The sequence below is a fragment of the Thunnus albacares genome, chromosome 18, assembly GCF_914725855.1.
Source record: "Thunnus albacares chromosome 18, fThuAlb1.1, whole genome shotgun sequence".
NCBI classification, from domain to species: Eukaryota; Metazoa; Chordata; class Actinopteri; order Scombriformes; family Scombridae; genus Thunnus; species Thunnus albacares.
In genome coordinates, this window is record NC_058123.1 from 12,089,493 (window position 1) to 12,112,697 (window position 23,205).

The 23,205-nt window shown below is 40.1% G+C and overlaps 1 protein-coding gene across 8 annotated transcripts in view; it reads right to left on the reverse strand.

The window, feature by feature from the left end:
• nedd4l (NEDD4 like E3 ubiquitin protein ligase) overlaps positions 1 to 23,205 on the reverse strand; it is a 52,536-nt gene that overhangs the window by 1,992 nt on the left and 27,339 nt on the right. For 3 of the 8 annotated variants that reach the window (XM_044332876.1, XM_044332875.1, XM_044332867.1), the window contains 22 exons: positions 22,317 to 22,452; positions 22,007 to 22,195; positions 21,746 to 21,823; positions 21,610 to 21,657; positions 18,237 to 18,296; positions 17,193 to 17,330; positions 15,946 to 16,146; positions 13,087 to 13,284; positions 11,575 to 11,652; positions 9,693 to 9,747; positions 8,847 to 8,905; positions 8,362 to 8,427; positions 7,238 to 7,467; positions 3,874 to 3,995; positions 3,718 to 3,788; positions 3,476 to 3,571; positions 3,282 to 3,355; positions 3,067 to 3,127; positions 2,777 to 2,836; positions 1,884 to 1,991; positions 1,133 to 1,229; positions 79 to 151 (listed from right to left, as the gene is read on the reverse strand). In XM_044332876.1, coding sequence (XP_044188811.1) covers positions 79 to 151; positions 1,133 to 1,229; positions 1,884 to 1,991; positions 2,777 to 2,836; positions 3,067 to 3,127; positions 3,282 to 3,355; positions 3,476 to 3,571; positions 3,718 to 3,788; positions 3,874 to 3,995; positions 7,238 to 7,467; positions 8,362 to 8,427; positions 8,847 to 8,905; positions 9,693 to 9,747; positions 11,575 to 11,652; positions 13,087 to 13,284; positions 15,946 to 16,146; positions 17,193 to 17,330; positions 18,237 to 18,296; positions 21,610 to 21,657; positions 21,746 to 21,823; positions 22,007 to 22,195; positions 22,317 to 22,452 — 2,298 coding nt within the window. The remainder of the gene's footprint in view (positions 1 to 78; positions 152 to 1,132; positions 1,230 to 1,883; positions 1,992 to 2,776; positions 2,837 to 3,066; positions 3,128 to 3,281; positions 3,356 to 3,475; positions 3,572 to 3,717; positions 3,789 to 3,873; positions 3,996 to 7,237; positions 7,468 to 8,361; positions 8,428 to 8,846; positions 8,906 to 9,692; positions 9,748 to 11,574; positions 11,653 to 13,086; positions 13,285 to 15,945; positions 16,147 to 17,192; positions 17,331 to 18,236; positions 18,297 to 21,609; positions 21,658 to 21,745; positions 21,824 to 22,006; positions 22,196 to 22,316; positions 22,453 to 23,205) is intronic. The other 5 variants (XM_044332869.1, XM_044332868.1, XM_044332870.1 and 2 more) reach the window with 5 other exon arrangements.

The following is a 23,205-nucleotide window of genomic DNA, read 5'->3' on the forward strand; positions in this document are numbered from 1 at the left end:
CATAGCCACTGAGACTTCAAAAATACTTGCGACTCTTGTTAGTTTTTCTTTGGTTTGTGAGTGTGTGCGGTGACATACCATGTGTGAGCTCTTGGCAACTTATCGGGCGTTCCCCACTGCTCGATTGTGAACAGCTGAGGACCATTAGAACCTGGCATGAAAAAACAAACAATTATTATGCCATTATACCATTGTTAAAACTAGAAATACCACCTTGAGGTTGTCTGCCTCGGCCGACCAGTCAAGCTGCAGTTTACATCCATGTCTGTCCAGACTCATATAATATTTGTAGTGAAGACTTTGAAGGAATTTAATAAAAAGGTATTAAGTGTATTGTCCTTGTATGTGTTCACATGCAGTTGCAGCCATGACAGAAGACGATGCTTCAGATATGGATGTTGCTGCAAAGAATCTTCAACCCGGCAGCACAGAAGATCTAAACTATCACCACAGTTTCAACGTGGACACCCAAGAGGAATTTATTTCCTCCATAGCAAAAAAAACACAAATTCAGTGTTTTAAATTGAGCTAACAAAACACTGTTCAGGGTGACTGGCTCTAAAAAAACACACTATAAACAGACTCTTGCCAGCCTAGCAACATTAAGGCTATAAACAACCCACAATGCAACACTCTCTGTAGGAGCTGGTGTTCTTTCAAAAAGAATCTGATCTTCTGAACACGTAATTGTCTAGTCCACGAATATAAGGGAACCCCCACTTTTTAAAATGTAATTTCCAGAAGAAAATATCATCTTGTATTCAGGCCAACACGTTGTCTTAATATGTTTTTCATTTTTGGTCAATGGATTATTAAAAATGCTATAATTCTACAGAATATACATTGAAAAGATTTTCTGTTTTCTCACACTGATGCCATGTAGAAAAAAAACTTGAATCTTACATTTTTTGGTCAACCTGTTTGACACCATTCATCTACAGTATCTGTATGTACACTGTGAAACTACTCGATTCTTACAACAGCTACGTTGTTGACTCATCTTTTCTTGGAAAACTATTTTTGTGTCACTGTTACATAAAGTTCAGGCATTGCCATTTAAACCAGTAACATAGGATTTTTAAAAAAACTGGTACTGTTATACAAGCAGAAAGTAAAGGAAATACAAAAGTACCATAAAGTTCGGCAAAGCCGTTCATGGGGACTCGTGACGTCCCCGTGACAAACTGGAGGAGTCGGATCCTCTTTTCAGCATCCATCAACAGGACAACCTGACGAAAGAGGAACAATAAAATCAATCAGTGACAAATGGTTTACAAAATTAATTTGTCAAATATCAATCATCACCCTAAAAAAAGTAATTGACAACCCACACCTGTGAGATTTTCTAATTTTCACAACTACAACACAGAAAAGATGATGAAATTATTCAAAGCAGGAAAAGCTTTTGTAGACTGTTTTGCAATCTAGCCTGTGTGTGTGTGTGTGTGTGCATGTGTGTGTGTGTGTGTGTGTTGGAAAAACGAACAGCACAAATTTAAACAGAAGCTGTTTGTGCCAGTTCACTTAATCTCATGACATGACACTGCTGTCTGTCTGTGTGTGCGTGTGTGTGTGTGTGTGTGTGTGTGTGTGTGTGTAAGCGTATACATGCACACATTTTGGCTTGTGTGTATTGTTTGCTGTCTGAGTGTATTTGCTGTGCGAGTATGTGTGTGTGTGTGTGTGTGTGTGTGTGTGTGTGTGTGTTAAGGGCAGGTACTACTTCAGGCTCTTTCATCAGAGCAAACAAGCCTGTTCTTCCAAACAGACTTTGATCTTCAAAAGCGAGGCCAGCAAACCCGTCGCATGCTGGATGGAGGGAAAGACGACTGGAACCAATTTTCAGTATCCAGCTTTCATGACTAATATGTAGCAATACGTACCTTCCAGAACCACTGAATAACAGGATGGTTGGGACAATAGCCGTTCTTGTAAACAGTATGTTGTCTCCAGTCGTTGACATCAACATCACCCAGACCACACATCAGCAGCTACAGAGACGCCGAAAGGGAAGGAGAAGAGAGAGGAAGCATACAACAGTCACTGCCACTTTCCATCTCAGATAACATTGTGTCATATTAAAATCCTCACTGTCACATTGCACACACAGTGCACAGATTTGATAGTTGGAGGAAAGGGTTTAAAGGAAAAGTTCACACTACAGTCAGGTGCCCATATGAACATTGAAACTGGTCTTGCTCGCTCTAATCATTCCTCCTGTTCATACTGACCATTAAAAGATCTCTTCCTAATATGCTTTCAATGTAAGTGATGGGGGACAAAATCCACAGTCCTTGTTCTGATATATTTAAAAGTTTATCTGAAGATAATATGAGGCTTCAGCCATCTGAGTTAGTCAAATAAAGTGGGTATCTTTCAAGTTGCAGTCTTTTTGTGCCACATCCCCTCTTTTTGATCCGATCCTTCCACTGCAGCTGAACAGAGGAACGCTGTCCGTCAAGACATAAAGAGGGAACATTTTTAATAAAAAGACTGTAACTGTGGGAGATATCCACTTTGTTTGACTAACTCAGATGGTTGAAGCCTCATATTAAATATATTTTTGCATGCAAGGAGGACTGTGGATTTTGTCCCCAAATACTTACAATAAAAGTGCAGTATGAAGGGATTTCTTAATGGCCAGTATGAACAGGAGAATGATTTCAGTAAGAAAAAAACGTGACTATTGTTTTAGGAAAGACTTGAAAAATTGTGAATCTATTCTTTAAGAATGGTGAAAGAGATAAATAAATATACAATAATACAGAATCCATACCTCCAGTTCATTTTCATCAAAGATCTTGATCAGATCTATGAGAATGAGCTCAGTGAAGCCCTGAAAATAAAAAGAGAATTAAAAAAAAACTGTTTTCATGAAAGTACAATTCAAACAACATAATTACTGAACAACCCACCAAAGACAAAAGTTGACAATACATTTTGAAAGTTATAGACATTCACAGGCTGAGATTAACTCTTACACAGCACTAAGGGCCTCAAGCATGCTAATCACAGTCTGTGGTCACATTGCCCCCAAGTGGCAACTGCATTACTACACATAAATACCTCCAAGAAGGCGTTCATCTGCTTCTGGACCCGATTCACAAACCTCCACTGGATGACCAGGCTGTCAAGAGAATATATGTATGAACACCTGACATACTGTAGACATTGTTTTTAAGTTGTTTGATGGTGTCGTTGTATGAAACTTTAAAAAGACTATAACCATAATTAAAAAGACAAAGGATGAAGCTGGAGGAAAATATTCATAATGTTCTTACTCTATGTATTCCTTTTTGTTGTCATTGGTGACCACCATGTCTGAGCCGCTGGGCTTTAGATCAACCTGGTACGTCTGATAAAGAAAAACACAGTAAAATAAAGGCCAAGGTAGTCCAGAGGGAAGACAAAATCACATACAACTACCTTACTCCAATTAAAAACTGAAATATTAACGGATGCTAGTACTATGCACCTGTCCAAAGTTGTCCTCATCGATACAAAACCTCAGGTCCAGCTCTGTGGGATCGTTCTCCAGAATCCACTTGAGAGAGTTGTAGTATTCACTGTCCTGCAAGGTTGCAACAGGGAAAAATTAAGCAAATTAAAACAAATACTGTATATATTTCAGCCTCTTACTCTGAACAAAGTGGGCCAGAATTGCAGAGCTTTTAAATAATTAATCCATTAATAGTTTTAGAAGCGTTGAGATCTTACCACAGACTCCATGTCTTTAAGAGAGATCTGTTTTCCCAGCATCATCTTGTAGAAGGGCCGGATGAAAAAACCTGGGAAAGCGGAAGACTCCATGTAAGTGATGTAAATAAATACAACACTGTGCTGTAACAGTACCTCGACGGATAAGCAGCTTACCATCCAGCAGTTTTCCATGAAACACGGCCATTCCTGCAACACGCCCGATGAACTTGAAATAGGAGAGGTGATCCTCATTGCACAGGCCAGAGTTGGGATTAATCTGGAGAGTGTAGTTGTCTCTGGAGAAACACAGGATGAGAGCACACAAGAAGAAAGTCATTTAAATACTCCTTTTCTAAATGCTACTATAAGGTTTGTTTCCCAGTTCATCTCTGTATACAGATGCCTCAAAATGTAAATACACACTGAAATGTTTATACTGTTTGCAGCTGCAAGCTATGAGAGGAACAAATTACAAAAAATGAAGGAAAATGGATCTGATGAAAGTGCACGAGGATTGATCGTGAACTAATTTAATAAAACATTCATTACAGCATAGAAATAATCTTGATTTGAAAAAAGTTTTGCTGTGATTGCTGGGTTTTCATAAGTGCCCCAGACATTTATCGATTAATTTGTGGTGCTTTAGACATTTTCTGGACACAGAGGGACTCACATGCACGCTCACATGCACGCTCACATGCACTAAAATGCACACACGGCCAGACTGGCTACCAAAACAAAGAACAGCGAAGCTCGGATAACGGCACACACAGTGGGAGTGTGACTTAATTCTCTGCTAAGGTCGCTATTACTTCACTATATCTTTACATAGCAAACAGTTGTTTGCTGACATCTAGTGAGGCTGAATGTCGTTTATTGGAACTTTAAAACACTGATTGGGGGAGATGATTCCAGAGGGTTGAGGCTAAAACTGCAAAGGTGCGGTCACGTTTTGTCTTGCAGTTGGAGCAGGAGATGGACAAAAGCCCGATATTGGTTGAGAAGTGGAACGAGGAACGAGGAAATCAGAAATATAACTGGGGCAAGGTCATGTAGCGCCTTATATGTAATCAACAGGACCTTGTGGTTTATTCTAAATTTTACAGGAAGCAGGTGGAGGGATGCAAGAACCAGGGTAATATGGGACCTACGGCTTGTTTTAGTTAATAGCCTGGCAGCTGCATTTTGAACCAACTGTTGACGATTTAGAGCAGCTTTACTGAGACACGTGTAGAGGGAATTAACTAATCTAGATGGGAGAAAATTTAAGTGTGAATTAATACTTCGAAATCCGTAGAAGGCAAGATATATCTGATTTTTGCGATATTTCTTAGTTAGCAGGACTGGACAAGCTTAGTGACATGATGGTCAAAAGTCATATGCTAGTCAAAGATGATACCAAGGTTCTTAGTGGTAGAATTGATATCTGAGTGAAATTGATCAATAAACAGATCAACTGCAGTGGATAAGTTATCCCATCCATTGAAAAGAACTTTGGTTTTGTCAGGGTTTAGTGGAGGAAATTAAGAGACATCCAATCTTTGTTGACAGTTAAGCAATCATGGAGGAAGGACAGTTGATTCAGGTTATTGGGTTTGGCAGAGAAATAGATCTGTGTATCATCGGCATAACAGTGATATGACTCATCTTTAACATGTCTGAACAAATGACCCACAGGAAGCAATTATAATGAGAAGAGGATTGGTCCAAGGACCGACCCCTGAGGACTCCACACAGCAGAGGAGTTGAGGAGGACATGACTGTTGATACAAACATTAAAATATCTATTTGTCAAATAAGAATGAAACCAGTTTAAAGCTGTACCAGAAAAGCCAATCCAGTTATGCAACCTATCCAACAAAATGGCATGATTGATGGTATCAAAGGCAGCAGTTAAACTGAGTAAAATAAGGATCAAATATTCACCTTTGTCTGCATGCATACAAATGCAATTGGTCTACTCTCAGTACTACACTTGTGGTAAAAGCCAGATTTAAATTTATCAAAGATTTTATGACCCTCAACCAACTTCAGGAGTTGGTCCGTAAAAACTTTTCAAGGATTTTGGATTTTAAAAAAAAAAGGAACCTGGAGATTGGTCTATAATTCTCTAACTGGCTAATCTTTTTTTAAGGAACACTGGAAATTTTAAAATAGTCAGGTATGGACCCAGATGTGAGAGAGTAATTGATAACAGAAAGCAGGCTGGGACCCAAGACAGGATGGACGGATTTTAGAAATTTTGTGAGAACTGTATCATAGGGACTGGAGGAGGGACGCTCATGAGCTGCAGTGTTTAAAAGGAACTGCTGGGAAATTGGAGCAAATTCAGACAGTAAAATAGGGCAGCTGAGTGGGGCGGGGGGTAAAACAGTCAGGGGAAAATTGGACCTCAGACCATCGATCTTGCCAACAAAAAAAGATAAAAAGTTTTCACGGTCATTAGTTGATGAGGCATGAATAGCAGGAAGACAGGGATTTACATGCTGGTTGATAGTTCTAAACAGAAACCATGGGTTATGTTTAGTACTATTAATCCATCCAGAAAATTAGGCAGCTTGTACTGCAGCTGAGGGGAAATTTGAAGGCTGATAATAGCAGATTAGATATAGCATGTCATATTTTTCCCTGCTTACCATGGCAACAAAACCCTGCATGATTCATACAAACACTGCCACTGTTTTGGAGCATTGTACATCTCCCATGGCAATGCATTGTTCAAATATTACATGATATTGCTGTTTTCACTAAAACTATTGTGTGACTTCAAAAAAAAAACAAGGTTAAGGTTAAGGTTAACATTTTTGTGTGAGTGTTTTTTTTAACGCAACCATGAGCAAAATATAAATGGAGACAGAAAACATCAAAGTGGTTGCTAAGCATCGTCTTTGATAATCATGATTGTTTTTTAAAAATACTAAAGTTGCTGTGATAAATAATCACAATGTGGATTTAATTTAAAAGGTATTAAAGGTATTATTTTTGTATTAAATCAAGCACACTTTAATTAAAGTAATGCTTCATTTTCTTGCCTTTTCATAAGCTTGATATCTTTTATTTATTAATTTCTTATTACCTTTACCCTACATGGCATAACTTGGAGAGAATCAACTGTGTCATCATCTATAGATGATGGTGCCAAGAACAGTATAAAATTGGGAACAAAACACATGATACTTCCATTATCTTAACGTGTATTGTATGTGGGAAACCATTGTTTCAGGATGGCTTTTTGAATGAGAGGAAAAGTTAATCAAAGTGAAAGAACGCTTTAACAGGTCTCATAGGGAAACAATACAGCAGCTCTGCCCTTACTCCACATTGAGGAAAAGAGCCAACCAAACACTTGAATAGGGAGGGAGATTTTTCCATGGCTCCAAATATACATCACGGTTCTTTTACCACATCAGCTTTGCGTAAGCACTACGTCCGCTTGTCACATCCTGTTCAGTGGCTCAAGGTTTTAAACCTCTCTCTTCAGTTAAAAACAGCCAAAAAAACACACACACAAACAAGAGACGCACAAGCAGAGACTTACGTGGCTGAGTATTCAAACAAGCCATAGTAAGGGTTGAACATTTCCTTAGATAAGAGGAAGAACCATTCTCTGGCCACACCACCATAGTCCAGGCCTTTCTCTGACTCAAACTCGATCCACAGCCGCGCCTTCAGGACATCCGGCCTCTTCAAGGACATGATTCGACGATACGATTCCTCGAAGATGTTGTTCCTGTGTAGCTTCATCTCGAATCGGTTGGGGATGTCAGCCTGAAATAATTCACAAAGAAAAGTTGGCAACACTGTGTTTGATGCAAATAAAATACAATACTGTGTTAAATACAGGCAAAATTATTAAATTATTCTAGTAAATGATATTATGTGACCTTGGTACAAGGTCTGATTTAGACATATCAGAGGTGACACAGGAGTGTAATTGCTGCCAAAGCTCCTACAAACTATGACTCAAGGGTTCGAAAACAATGTTGTCATTTATTATTTCATGTAAATTATTGAAAGAAGATTATTGTGAAATGAAGACTTCAGGATTCAGGTTGCAACAGCAGAAAATGCAGAAAAAGTCCAGGGGGTGGAACATATCTTGCTGGCCTACTGAAGGCATTCATAACATTATTTTATCTCAAAAATACACATCTGTTTCCTCTTTAAAAACAACTAAGTGAAGATATTACCCTCAGCATACCCATGAAGTTGCTGACCTTTAACATTATCAAGTATAACACTGAACCCTTTCAGCGTTTGGAAAGTTTCTCTCAGCTCAACTATTATTGTTACTGTTCACTCAAGATTAGATTCCAGCATTAGGAAAAAAAACAGGGCAGTAGCGTGCAAGTCTGCAGAACACCTTCCAAGTGTTAAACACAGAGAAATGTGAAATGATTGCAATGAATATTTAACATATTCATCTCAGTCACGCAGTGTCAAGACAATGCATTAATGATGCATTCTCTCTTACAATGTGAAGAAAGTTGGCTAAGTATGCAATCAAGCATAATCAAAAGAGAGATTAGATTGCCTTCTTTTGCGAGGAGAAGCTGTGAGGTTTTAAACAAATTAAGCTTTGTGCTGACACTGTTATGCAGAATTCCCCAGACAAGAACACAGAAACTGAGGACAGATCTGTGTTTTAAAATCACTTCTTACCGGTTTCTTTAATTTCTTCCTGAAGTAGTCATATTTCTGCTTGAACTCTCTGGAGTAGGGAACGGCCTGCACAGACGAAAAACAATGCACAGAGGAATTAAAGACTGGTACTGTAAGATGTATCAATAACCTTATCAATGAGCAGATTGAAATGTAAATGTTTAAACAGGAAAACCGAACATGCTTCCATTACTTATTAAAACACAGAAAACTACACAGAGTGTAACTTTGGGGAGGAGAGTTGGCAACGAGGCAGAACAACATCTGAAGTGGCACACAGAATAACACAAAGGTGTTGGCATGTTAAGAGACAACCGCAGTGACAAAGTGATAAATCTTTGTCGCCCAAAGACACAGTGAGGCTGATGATAGTGTGTGCCAGATTGAACCACAGTGTTAAAAGAAGAACTTGTTATTTCCATGTAGCTACACTGTTGTGGTAGAAACTCCCTCGACAAGTGGAGCAGTAAGAGGAAACTACTCACAGGTCCTGTGATAGCTGGACTCTGTAGGCGAGGGTCCTCCCACTGCGTGTTCTTTGTATCTGGATGAAAACAAACACGAATAACACAAACTCTTTAGGCAATAATAGGATTCACAGAGACTATAGTGATATCTAGTGCAAAAATGATGAATTAATAAGTTGTCAACGATACTTTTAATAATCAATAAATTGTTGAAGTGATTTATCAAGCAAACACTTGCTAGTTTAAGCTTCTCAAATGTGAAGATTTGCTGCTTTTCTCTGTTTTATATCATTGTAGATTTATTTTATTTGGGTTTTTGACTCTTAGACATAAGTATTTTGTAGACTGTCAACATTGTTTCTAAAGTTTTATACACTAGACGATTAATAAATTAATCAAAAGATGAATCAATAAACAAAATAATCGTTAGTGAATGGATTTCACTTTACGTGCAACTAAGATAATAATAAACATGCCTCCATTAATTTTTAATTGAATTTATTGACATACTGAAGGGTAGTGACATCCATACACTCTGATTCCATTTGTATTCATTTATTAACATAAGGAATCTTTAATTTTTTGATTCACTCTTTTTGATTCACTGTTGGACTACATCAGGCCTTCATACAGCAAAATTTCTAACAGCGTGATCTGACCACCGAATCTCTGTGCTCAGTCAGTGCTGTAATGGATGAGGTGCTTTGCTTTCCCTGACACTGAAAAATCTGTGGCTGCACTGGAACCACTACACACTATAAAAAGTAACCTTGATGATACAAAGAGAAGGGCAGATTACTAAGACACACATGACCAAATACAAGCATGGAGGAGACAGAGAGTAGTAAGAGGGAGTGGGCTTACTGTGGTCGATGTAGAAGGTGCGTCCGTCTGAGTGAACTCTTTCTTCCCAGCCAGGCTAAAAAAGGAGCATAAGAGAGGACGAGTGAATAAAAGCACACAGTCGCCATTAAAAAGGCCATGCTCAAATAGTAATTTAAATCCATCCACTTTGTTTTTCCTTTTTTTTTAATTTATGCTTGATTGAACTTGACTGACCATTAAATGGTCCAAACACTGACAAGCGCAGCACTGCGGGCGAGGCAAGCTCAATCAAACAGCACAAAGGAACTTGAAAGGGATTTTCTCTCCTATTTGAGTCAGGTCTGAGACGTCAGCAAGGCAGGGGTACGACCACAACATAAAGGTTAAATCACCACCACCAGTTCAAACCAGTACACCACCACTGACAGGTGACCACTCAGTACAGTGTCACAGGCCACACACACACACTCATACGGCACCAGCAATCAGGCAATTAAAATAAGTTGATTGAGAGTAAAGGGGTGGGGAAATGGACAGTCTGACAATCTGTCAAACGGGGTGTACTGACAGTATGTGTGTTACGAAATATGCTCCAACTGCATGAGTGGAGACCAGATTGAAAAGCTGATAACACATGCAGCATACAGCCAGTTCCTTCCTAACATACAGTTGCTTTTGTTTCTCTTGAAACCTCCATCTCTCCCTCCCTCTTTCACTCTCCTTCTGCCCCTTTTTCACCCTTCATTCTCCTTCTCTCTCTCTCTCTCTCTCTCTCCCTCTCGGTCACTAACAGTGCATCTCACTTTGTTCCACTTCCCCAACTTGTCTATCTGTGCCTCAGACAACTGATAACAGTTATGCAGACATGGAGCAGTCTGAGGGGTCCTAGGAGAGTCTGAATGTTAACAGAAGGAGGGGTGGTGGAGGTGCAGGGAGGGTGTACAGAGAGAGGAAGTGGGGTAAAATACTGATGAAAAGGAAGGGAGAGGTACAGTCCATCCATGCCGGTCATGAGAGAGAAAGAGAAAAGAGAGAGAGAGAGAGAAAAGGAAAAAAAAAAAAAAAAAAAGTGCAAGGCTGTCTGCAGGCATTTGACCAGACCGGACTGGACCAGACAGGTAGGTAAGGCAGGCAGAGGGAGGGAGGCACCAACCAACCTCCTCTGGTAGGTTCTGCCAAACAGACATGGCCAGGTGTGGAAGAAGATGTAGCATACATTAGATCCACCAGAACGGAGAGAAAAAAGAGAAAGAGAAAGAGGGAGAAAGAGAGAACACACACACATGCACACACCACACAAGCCTGTGAGATGTATAAACCCATGAAGCTTTGATTATTCAACATCGAGCTAAGGTAACGGTTCGGCCCATTTGTTGGGAGTTTGTCTATGTTAAATAGATAATAGTGGAGGTGACAAACAGTCTCCACCTCCTAGTTAGGGATTATTACAGCCCCCAGACTCGGTTTTCTCAGCCTCTTCCCATGACCACCTCTTTTCTAAGAGGGGGACTAAAAAGGAAATGTCTAATACAGTCTGATCACATGATTATGTCTCATCTTTTACTGCAAAAGACGCTTTATTCACATGCTTCAAATTTAAACATAAACAGACCTTTTAGTTAAGCTTTTTAAGCTCACTTGTAAAGTAAAACCACAACTAAAACATGAAAAGTCACTGATGGTGCAACAAGCTGAATAAATACCTTTTCTCATTCAAAGTTTAGCTTAAGAAACTGGTTACAAAGTTAGGATACTCTAAATAGATGGATTTCTTAAACACGAACAGTAATAGAGTACATCTTGGTACTTGTGAGTTTGCAAAAAGAGCTTAGCGTTGTTGCAATCTATTGTTTGCTTCTATTGTTGTTTATAATGTTCTTTCTGGGCCAAAGGTTAACTATGTAGTTGTGACTGTACTTACAGGAAGAGGACCAAGTTCACCAGGCTCCATCGAGTTCTTATTCCTCATATGGACTGGATATTTCAACCTGGGATCCTCCTAGTAGTCAAAAGAGAGGGAAGGATAAGATGGAGAAGACCATGAGAATTATTCCAATACCAAGTAATGAAAAATATTTTTAAAAACAACGAAATGATAAAAAATAACATTATACATATTCTCTGGTTTAAGGATAAAAACAGCAACTCTTCGATACAATACGGCTCCCCAAAGGTCACCGAGTCTGAAGAGCTGAATCCTAATAAGGGCTAAAGTAAATGTTACATTGACTTTCACGCCACCAGATGTCACTATAAGATCCCGTGAGATCAACGCTAACCACTGGCCTTGATTTTTTGTGTTTTGATAACTTAAAATGTCAAATTATGATCATAATCAAATGTAGAAACAAAAAATATAAACCACTTATCAATTATGCAGCTTCATTCGCTGAAAGCTCATTTAACGGGTCTGCAATTTCCAAGGAAGTTTCCTGGAATGAAATATGTAAATTGGTACTAAATATAGAGAGAACAGAGACAAAGGTCTCAGACAGTTATCTCAGTTTAGTTAGCTGTGTTGAGTTTCCACACATTCTCGAGGAAGTTCCTCGGAAATTTAAACCCAACTGAAAGCTCATTCATTATTAATTTATTATTGGAAACTTTATATTTCTTCATTTATATTGAACTGTATGCTTGTGGGCAGACCTTGTGCTGCTGTGCAATGACTCTCTAGGTTATGCAAGCAATTCACTGAAATTTCTCTCCATTTTAGTATATATCTATAATTAGTACCAACTAACGTTTTTTTCCAGGAAGCATACGAGGAAACTAGTGTCCTATTATATGTTATTCTGTTGGGGGTGTGGCTTAAACTCAGGAACAGGATCAATAAACTGATCAGGAAGGCAGGATCCATTATTGGCTTGACCCCTGACTCGCTGGAAGTTATCATGTAGCAAAGAATGGGTAGGAAGCTCGAGAGTGTGATGCAAAATTAGGATCATCCAATGTACTATGCTTCAGCTTCAGGAAGTATTTTGTATCTGCTGTGGCAAAGCTTTTTAATGAACTCTGTTGTTGACTGTCACTGTGGATGATGATGATGATGATGATCTGATGTTGATGACTAGGGTGGTGGTTGTACTGCGCATTGTGGTAATGTTGGTGTCCATAAATATGTTGATGTCATATATAACCACTAACATATACTAGTACAGTCACATTGATGTTTACTCTATTTATTATGGTGCTGTGCTCTCTCTCTGCCTTTAGATGCGTATCCCTTTTTCCTATTGTCCTACAGTTGTCTGTCCTATATGCATGGTAGCACTCAGTTTCCCCCCGGGGGATTAATTAAGTATTTTGTATTGTATCATAAATGACAGACCTGTGAAATAAGTCATTATCCTTCATTAATATTTCAAAGATCATCTTCTTGCCTTAAGTAACATCAAATCGCTGAGTCTGTTACCACAGCATGCTTACTCACCCAGGTGGTGTTTCTGCTGTTGTGGTCGATGAAGAAAGGCCGTCCGTTGGGGGCTATCCTCATCTCCCAGCCTGGCGGCAGGAAGCTCTGCTGTGCCTTGTGCTGTGACTTGGGGGAACTGTAGGGGGACGGTTGGGGAGACTGCGGGTTGGAGAACGTGTCCTTCACAGCCCTCCGCACCTGGATGTTGTTAGCTCCCTGGAACCGAAATGGGAAAGAAGAAGTGTAATATTATCAGTCCCGCTACACTAACTGGAGAGGATGAGGAGACTAAAAGATTAAAAATTAAAGTTGTAACTGGATATGAATGACTGACAGCTTGAAACAAATCATCACTGGTCCCTTAACCCACAGTGGAAAATAACATAGACAGACACCAAGCCTGGGGGTAAATTATTTGGATTCCTATGTAAAGAAGGAGGGAACTAATAAATAACCATGCCATGTACTCCATAGACATGTCAAGCTGTCAATCAAAATGTCAACAGAAATGCACTTGTTAAATTTGACAGATTTCAGCTTTTACTGATTCCCTGTATATTACCTCTGAGGCTCCTCTGTAGAATTTCACTCCTTCATAGTTTCTTGGATAATGTAAAATGTAAAAATGTTAAAAAAAAAATTAAAATAACATTTAAACCTACCAGAAGTCTCTGTTAATCTAATTCTGGTAATCCAAGAAAGATGTGAACCTCAGTCAAGGCTAACAGAAAAATGGATCTTCACTTGATGCTACTCCGGACACCACATATCTAGAGAAAATCTACCATTTCTGGGATCTTAAAAGCTTATTAGGAACATTAACGAGATTAAAGTTCCGAGGGCTAATAAATGTTCCTGCGTCACATTATTCTTCTGACAGTATTTATCACAGACTGATCTGATTTTTAACAAGAGAAAGAACTGCATTAATTAATCCACAGACCTCTCAACCCTCCTCTAGATGTTGTAATTACCTTCTGCAGTGAGTATTTTACTTCCTTTAACTTCCACAATGTCAAATTATCACACAGACACGTGCACACACAAATGTTAATTAAACCTCCATCAGGTCTTCTCCCTTGCTAGTCGCATAGAATCTTCACCACCGAGTCAAGCCATTAAATGCAGTAGTAGGTCGAAAAAAGATCATGTATTCTTAGATTCAATGTGTTGATCTTAATTAGCCGAGTTTGTGTCATATATTTATAGCTACGCTGCATAATTAAACACTTGAGCTAAATATATTTTAAATGTGCACAGAAGATAAACGACTAAATCAAAAGTTTTACAAGTTTTCTAGAGTGTCAGACAATCAGCTGCTTCAAGCTGTGATAACAAGTGCATGTGCACACACAAAGCTACCTGATGGACCTGAAGTCCTCCACTGAAAAGGGAACAGTATCATGCACATTTTCAGTTCTACATTTATATTCTGGTGCTCTACTGAAATATCTTTGCACAGTCTACAGTTCAAAAAAACTCTTTATTTATCTTATATCAACCCTTTATGCAGGCCCTCAGTTCAGCCTCTGTCTGAAACAGGCTGTTTTAGTTCCTGTCTCTTTAAGGCCCGCCTCCATGTGAGCTCACTCTGTTCTGATTGGTTAGCTACCAGTAGCTGCCCCTCAGCAGACAGATCACCAACTCCAGAAGCTATGTAAATCAACAGCAGTAGTAGGATTTTACTTCTTTTTCTCGTTCTTTACTCGAAATGGACAAGTTTCAAATACATCCATACATGTTAGAGCCCGCTTTGATCCGAAATATGCAAGCGGATGATGTGAACAACCTTAGCAACAAAGACTACGGAAGTCTTCACACAAGTACTGTACATTTTATTTACGAAGTCAAGAAAAGATGGCTTCATAAATAAAATGTACAGTACTTGCGTCCGGCATGATCATGAGTATTTAACAACCTTAGCCTTCAAAAATTCTAAAATGTTCCTTTAAAAAAGGCATTCATGTCTATTCATCATCTATGTCTTACAAATTAATCTTCAAATGCTAACCAGGAGGAAACAATAAAATGTTCATTTTCATTTGTGGTTGCCTTTGTGTTACTAAAATGACCTCTGGATTTAATTACACTCAGTTTCCAAGATCAATATCATTGATTTGGCTGTCCCAGGGTTTGGTTTAGCAAATGACAACAATCATTTGGGACCTGTGATCAATTTAAATAATTTATCAGTTTTACTCATCCAGTGGTAACTAAATCTACCATCTTGGATTTACTGCACCAGCTTTATCCTGTTACTGTTATTGCTTTAAAACACTGTGCTGCAGAACAAAATGCTGACAGTGCCAAGAGTGCTGAGTGTTCACAAAAAAATCATCATCATCATCATGATCACCAAAGCCGGGGTAAAGCTTGGACCATTTCATGTGACTAATCATTGTATAACAGCGTAGTCATCAGCTCAATATCCATTCAAGATGAAAGAAGGCGCAGTATGAAGAAAGAAAAGCATCGTCAATGGAGAGAAGGAAATAACAGATGAGAAGAAAAGGCCGGATTAAATGACGAGATTAACATTTCCATAGGTTTGGCAAAGATGGAAGGAGAGAAAAGCAGCATCAAGACAGACTTAACCTAAAAGAAGGAGAAGTAACAGAAGAAAGGTGTAGTATTAAACAAGGAAATTGAGGATTGACTGATGCACAAAGGCGAATAAATAGAATCCAGCTGAGGATCATGATTTGGTCATCTTCTAAGGGATGGAAATGCTGGTGCAATGAAGGATTGCATGAAAAGAAAGTGGAAAGGTATACACTGGAGAAAAGAGGAGACAGAAATAAGAAATCCTTAGGTAGTGAAAAAAGGAAACGGATATGGGTATGGTGGAGCGGGACCGTGCGGGTGGCTAATTCTCACCTCCAAGGGGGTGGAAAGGGTGACAGTAGGGGAGCTGAGGCTACGAGGTCGTCGGACTTGGGGCTCATGGAGGTGGTTGCTGGAAGCATTGGAAGAGGAGGAGGGGGTGGATGCGGGTGGCAGGGCCGAGGCTCCTCCTGATGCTGCTGCTGCTGCTGCTGCTGCTGCTGCTGCTGAGGTGCTGGCTCCGTCTTCAGTCAGCTGTCAGTGAGAATAGCACTTTTGAGGTTAAGTTGGGTTGGAATAAGGCAAGCAATGCTGGTTTGTGAAAACAAAACTTGTCCCCATCATAAGCCATGCTGTCTGCACCGGAAAGGTCTGGATGCAAGCTTTTCTCTCAGTTCCTAAAATGTCAAAAGCGTGGGTCATACAGGCCCAAGGCAACATTTATATCACATAAAATATAATTATTAATGATTATGATTATGCATCTGACTAGAAAAAAAGGGACAAAGGCTTGGGGTCAATGTCATAAAGTAGTGGAAAAATGAAAGTTAATGTTACTTCCAACCCTAATCCAAGTGGCAGGCACAATGGGTAAACCCACATTTACAGAGGGCTACAACTATGCACCAAAGATAAAGCAATGCCATGCTTGTTTTTTTTTTTAATTCAATTGTTATGTAAATCATTTGGCAGGTTCCTCTCCTTCTGAGTAATAGTGAAAACAGATGAGAACCAGAGAATGAGCAGACTACGTGATGACAGACAACAGATGAACAGTTATAACCGGCGGTGTTCGGAAAAAAAAGCAAAAATAAAAAGGTGGATTTCAAAGAGAGACACGAGCATTAAAAACATACACCCAGTCCCATGTACTGTTGCAGTCTCGCTCCCTGCTCAGGCTATGTGGAGCTGCCTCACTCGCAGACAGAAAGACATGGGAAGACAAGTGGAAAAACAGGGTAGAAATGAGAAAAGGGAAGGAAAAGTGGTGGTTGCAATTCCATGCCAGGGTTTAGAAAAGGCGTGACCAGTACAACGTTGCACTTCAATCCAGAGTATCAAACAAAATGCTAGACAAGAGAAGGAAGGCGTACAATAAAGTGGGACAGAATAGGAACAGAGAGAAGGACAGAAAAAGAGGTTGCAAAGCTGTCTCTTTCCATCAATCTTTATGGCTACACAGAGGAGAAACACAGGGGGAATAGAGGAGGAGGTCCAACACATAGGCCAAGGCCATGACGTGGAGGGCCAAGGTAAGTCCAGTCCCATGCACTGAGTCCAGCCTTCCAGACCTGCTGTACCTGCACAATTGGCCTAGTCCAGGTAGTGGTGCGGTTGTTATGGTTGACGTAATAAGTTCTTCCCTTGCCGTCCTTCCTCTCTTCCCATCCAGGGGGCAGGCCAGGGGTGGTCAAGGTGTAAGCAGTCGCTGAGGGAGACTGGCCAAGTGTAGAGAGAGAGCAAAGCAAAGACAACTTATCAGTACAGGCTGATATGCTTTTGGACATGAGGAGGGAATCTTTTAATATTTTTAAAATGTCTGTTAGTGGCACAGAAAGGGACACAAATTACCACCTGTGCAAGTGCAAAGTCAAGTTGTCCAACATACCACATATTTTTCTCAACATCTACAAACAACACAATCATTTTCCCCATTTCAGCTGCGAAAGTGCAGCAAAAGTGGGTAAAAGTGTATAAAGTGAACCTTGAAACACAAAACACAATGAAACAGAGAGGAGAACTAAAATAAACACCGCATGGGGAAATGTAGTGGATCATTACTTCTTTTCTGAGTGAGCTATTAACCATTTTCAGCATGAAGGTTACTGAAATAGTCAACCACATGATCACAACATTAACATGATATCCTCCCAAGTACTGTGGTGTTATTCTAGGTATCTGCAACGATAGCACCCTCGGACATTGGATACATTTTATAAAACTGCTTTACAGCTTGTTATGAACCACTGATCAGTAGCATTACTTAATACTGACCACCAGGCTGACAGTTCTTGATCAAGACACACATACATACACACACATACCACTGTGTACCACATACACAGCAGCTTTGGGAGAACTGCTGATCTAAATAAGCACTTCAGCACATCTGATAGGGATCTGACAAAAACTACCACAAATAAAAAAGGATAACTCCTTTAAAAAAAAAAAAACAGTATAAATGACTGAAGGCCTTTGTGTGGTTTTCAACTAAAGTGGGTGTTTTTATGGAAATGATTCACAAAACTAGTCAAGGGACAAATATAGCCCATCCTATGTGGTGTCTGGGAAATACGAGGTGTACGACTGATAGGGTTTATACTGTATATAAACTGAGATATTACCATAGGCTCCTCACCACCTGAGACTGTTTGAGCTCTCGTTCTCCTGGTCTGGGAACTCTGCTGGTGGTAGACAACAGGGGAAGATGGTCTTTAGTTCACAGTATGTTATGATTTCATTGCCATGGTGGAAGAAATGGGGCAAGGGAGAGCATTTGGGCAACAGTGAAGGTTGAGTGAAGAAAAACTGAATGGACAAAGGGGGCAATTTATTCTCAAAGGAGGTGAGGAGTGACAGAGAGGGAGGAGATTCCTGTGATTATGGTCCATGGTGGGAAAGTGTGGTAGCTGTGAATATAGAAAAAAAAAAAACAGAGAACACCCACTGAAGCATATAAGCTGTGAAGTTGACGTGCAGCAGGAAGGAGTACAATTTATTTGGAAAGTAACTGCAGTTGTGATTGGTTGACTTGATGTAGGTTAAGTAAAAGTTTCAGCAGTGTGTTGTCAGTAAATTTGAGTGAAGTAAATCAACTTTAATATTGAGACAGACAAAGAAAAAAATCAAGACAGGCTGAGCCGCAGAATTTATCAGGCATTTCCCTGTTGGAGGGAAGAGACAGATTCTTTTCCATGAACTGTAAAGTTATTCCCTCACCAATGCAGCATCTTTAATCTCAACCCAAGTAGAAAATGATGTTCAAGCTACAGTAATGCCAGTCAGAGAAAACAGTTCTTCTTTGTCCTAAAAATGTTAGAGCGGTGAAAGTGAATTATTGTGCTGAAGTTTTCAGAGAGTTCACAAGAGAAGTTCGTATCTCGGACATGAACTGTAAGAACATTATCAAATGCAGAAAAAATAAGAATAGAGATTGAAGTTTCATCCAAGCAACCCATAAGACATGTCATAAATACAACAATATCAGTGCAGCTCAGCTGGCAGTCCTTTAGAATAGGCAGAAAAACCTCCAGTACATGTCTTTGTAAACTACATATAACCTGGAAGTCAGTTAGCAATCTGATTTACACTTCCACTTCTATAAAAAGTAAACAGCCCTGTAACTACAGTAAAGAATGACCCAACCATATGAGAGCAAAAACCTGCAACCAACTTTCAAAGTTAAACTTGAAAGTATAAACTTTTACATATAAATGAATGTCAATTACATTCAAGCCCTTGCCAAACAAGTTCACACAATGCTGATTAGGCCTATCATGTCGGATGCGACATTCCAATGCTGGCCGTTTGACCGTCAATCATTCAGCTTTTCTAGACTTCCCAGATGTTATCGTACCAAATGGATCAAATTCTGATAGTGAAACGAGTTATTTTGGGGAGGTCGTGTGATGCTCAAAACAATTTTTCCACTATTTTACAGCCGCAACAGTAGGTCACGGCAAGTGGTGTACTGCCCATCGGGCATAGTGGGGAAAAAATCCCAGTGGGCCACGGGACCTTCAAAAAAATATATTTTTGGGCCAGTGGACCGTAAAAATATATCTGTTTTTACCGGCCCTATCTGTGTGTCTGTCGTTTGGGGTGTGCATGAGAGTATGCTGCATACCTGTGTCAGGCAATCACAGCTGAGTGCCCCCCTTTACTCTCGCTGCCAAATGGGGGAGACAAAATCCTGCACTCCAACTTTAAATTACTTCTAATTGTGAGTCAAGGCTACCTTTATCCAAGAGACAATTGCAAATGCATCAGTTGATATAAACAACACAGAGGAAGGAACTGTTTAAGAGGAACAATAGAGTTCCCTAGGTTATCGTGATTTGAAAATGCTCTTTCTTGAGGGAAAGTTACTTTAAACTCTAATAATATAACAGTACAAACTACCAAACACACACACACAATTGCTCACTACACCCGGAGGAAATAAATCCAGGATAGGCAGCAAACACATGCGGTTTATATTTCCCCTCTGAAGGCTTCTTAATAAGCCTAATGTTGTTCAGTCCTGAGAGACTTGTCTTTCAAGTGAAAGGCTGACATCAGCACCTGTACTTTTCCTTGGCGCGACAATGCCAAGCTCACTGCTGTGACTCAGCTGTGTGACAAACATCTGATTCAGATCTTGTGACAGTTTGCTGAGCTGAATCTCCATTGATGCTATGACTCAGGACTCTCTGAGGAATGTTTGAGCTGATGTAGCGCTATCCTTAAAGGGGACCTATTATGCTCATTTCCAACTCTTTATTTTTATTCTGGGATTCCCCTAGAACAGCTTTGCATGATTCACAGTTCAACAAACTCCTTATTTATCTTATACTGGCAGTTTAAGGAGCCCCTCAGTTCAGCTTCTGTCTCTTAACAGGCAGTCTTAGCTCCTGTCTCTTTAAGGCCCCCCTCCCAATGAGCCCACTCTGTTCTGATTGGCCAGCTTTCCAGAATGGCAGCTGTATCAGAGTCATGTTAAGTTACTGCTGATGCAAACCCAACATTTCTTGCTTTACTGCTTCATATCAAATCTACTATTATGAAACATGTTCCTCATCGAATTAACTGAGCTTTGTTAGCGGTGCTAAGAACCAGTCCACACAACAAGATATGGACATATTTAGAGCTATTTGTTCAGCAGATCAGTTAGAAATAATGCAAGGACGAATAGTACAAGCAGAAACAGCCACAGTGAGATGTTTGATGAAGAGCCGCAGATAACCAGCACACCTCCAACAGGTAAACAAGTTATCTTACTTTGCTGTGCTGTGTAATGGAAAAACATTCACAGCATGCCAGCTCGACTCAAGTCATGGCTCGCCGTGACTGCCCCCAAAACAATGGAAAAATGCCATAATGTTAGCAGAGTGGAGCAGTGAACTCACGCACTGTGCATGGAGCAGATGACCATATAAAAGAAATCCATCACAAGCTGACAACAGCTCACGCTGAAAGTAGAAAAAAACTGTCGGAAACCGAGTGTTCAGAGCAGTCTGAAGCCAGTGCTTTTTGCTCACAAGGATTACCTCTACATACATTTACCTCATTATTTGACACGTTGGCCACATTTGATACGAACAACTGACATTGCAACATTATATATATGATTGAAAATAAGGAAAAACATAATAGGTCCCCTTTAATCTTACTTCCCTGCCAATGGTTTCTATTGAAATGGTCATTCTGCCGGCACACAGCTTTGGAGCCAACGTTTTTCTTATACGTCAAACTTGGCTGTGAGTGAATCACAAAGAGCAGAGAGTAGTAGTGGGAGGAAGAGGTGTGGTAATCCTACAGAGGCAAGATGAAAGGAACCAACACTAAAATCAAAGTATAGAGAGCAGGAAGGAAAGGTGAGGGGGTAGCAGCACCTGCCAAGTACGGACAAGTGGAAATTTTAAAAGCAAGGAGGAGCAGAAAAGGTGATTTTCATGTGTGATACACCCACAGCTCTGAGACATGCCAATGTAGAGGAGGTAAATGAAATAACAATACCTGCCTGCTTAAGGCATTCAGAGAACAAAGAAGAGGATGTTCACTACGCTAGAAGTAACGTAACAAGGAAAGGGAGGAAGTTAAAGAAGGAGAACAGGATGGAGGAAAATGTGGGGGGGGGGTTAAAAATATGTACCGTAAGAGGAGGAGCCTGGGTCTGATCACTGACGCCATCCGTCATACTGGAGGAACGGAGTCTGTTTGACATTTGGCCCTGTTAAAAAAAAGGAGGCAGGGAAAGAAGAAAACTTTATTGCTAGCAGCACTACAACACAAAATTCCCATTTAAGACCTGCCTGGAAATCAATATGATTATCCTACATTTACACAATAAAATAATCTAAATGTGGAGCAGTTTAGATTGTGACTACTGTAAACTACAGCGTCCAGGTCTCACCAGAGCAGAGCTGGGCCCTGGAACTTCGCCATTAGTATCGGGGGTGAGTGACAGCCTCAGATTCAAATCTTCGGAGAACTCCTGGGTGACAGGTGTCAGCGGGTGTTGTGGGGTCATGATGGAGGAGGGGCCAGGCAGTGACTGGTCCAAGCTGTCATTAGGATCCTCCTCTGTGATGAGCTCCCAGGACTACAGAGGCAACAAGGAGACCCAATCATGATAAAATAATGATATTTTTGTGACTTTATCACTTGAGACAGCTGTGACTCAGTGTGTGTGTTTAGTATATGCATGTAATCGTCTCTCTCACATTGTCAATGTCCCTGGGCTCCAGGTGCTCGTTCTCTAGGTCTTCACTGATGTGGCGTCTCGAACGGAAAACGCGGTGCGCTTCCTGATGGATCTGCCTCTGTTGATTGTCACTCTCTGTCTCTGAAATCACATCCCTGAGAGAGAGGAGGTGATTTCAAACAAAAGCAAGTGTTATTAAGTCACAATATTACTGCCGAGAAGCAGTCATAAAACATTGGATTAAGTCAGTTTTACCACTATGTAAATGAAAACCAAGATGCATTGGATAGCTAAGGTAGTATAGTTAAATTTAGGGTTGGAATAATAACAATGGCTAAAATCTGTTTCCGTTAATATTGCCAGATTTAGCTAATTTCAGCCTTTGTCTATTGCTCATCTTGCTGACTTGCACAGGCTCATTTTGAACAGTGTTGGGCAAGTACTCATTGAAAAAGTAATGATATTACTTTACTTATTACTCAGCAACAAAAGTAGCATGTTATGTTACTCATTACTTTACATTTGTTACTCAACCGTTGGCTTCATCAAAGTTGCCTTTAAACAACTCAAAATCCTCCACACACACACACACACACACACTGCATCTTTTGTATTTAACATTTAGAAATAGAAAATGAGGTGTTTGTGGTTTAACAAGTAGGCATGAAACAGTTGGACAGTGGAAGAAGTCCCAACCTCAGCTTCACGACTGACACACCCACCAACTCTGAACTAAACCATCAGGTGACTCCTGAATGTAGGCGTACCTGTGGCTAATCTTAGCAAGCCGGCTAAGCTACAACACAACGTTGGAATTACCACAAGTCACATTTCTCCTCCTCCAGAGCGTCTGTCAGCTGGTTGCAGAGACCACACTGATATCAACAATCCATTAATCCCAGTAAGAC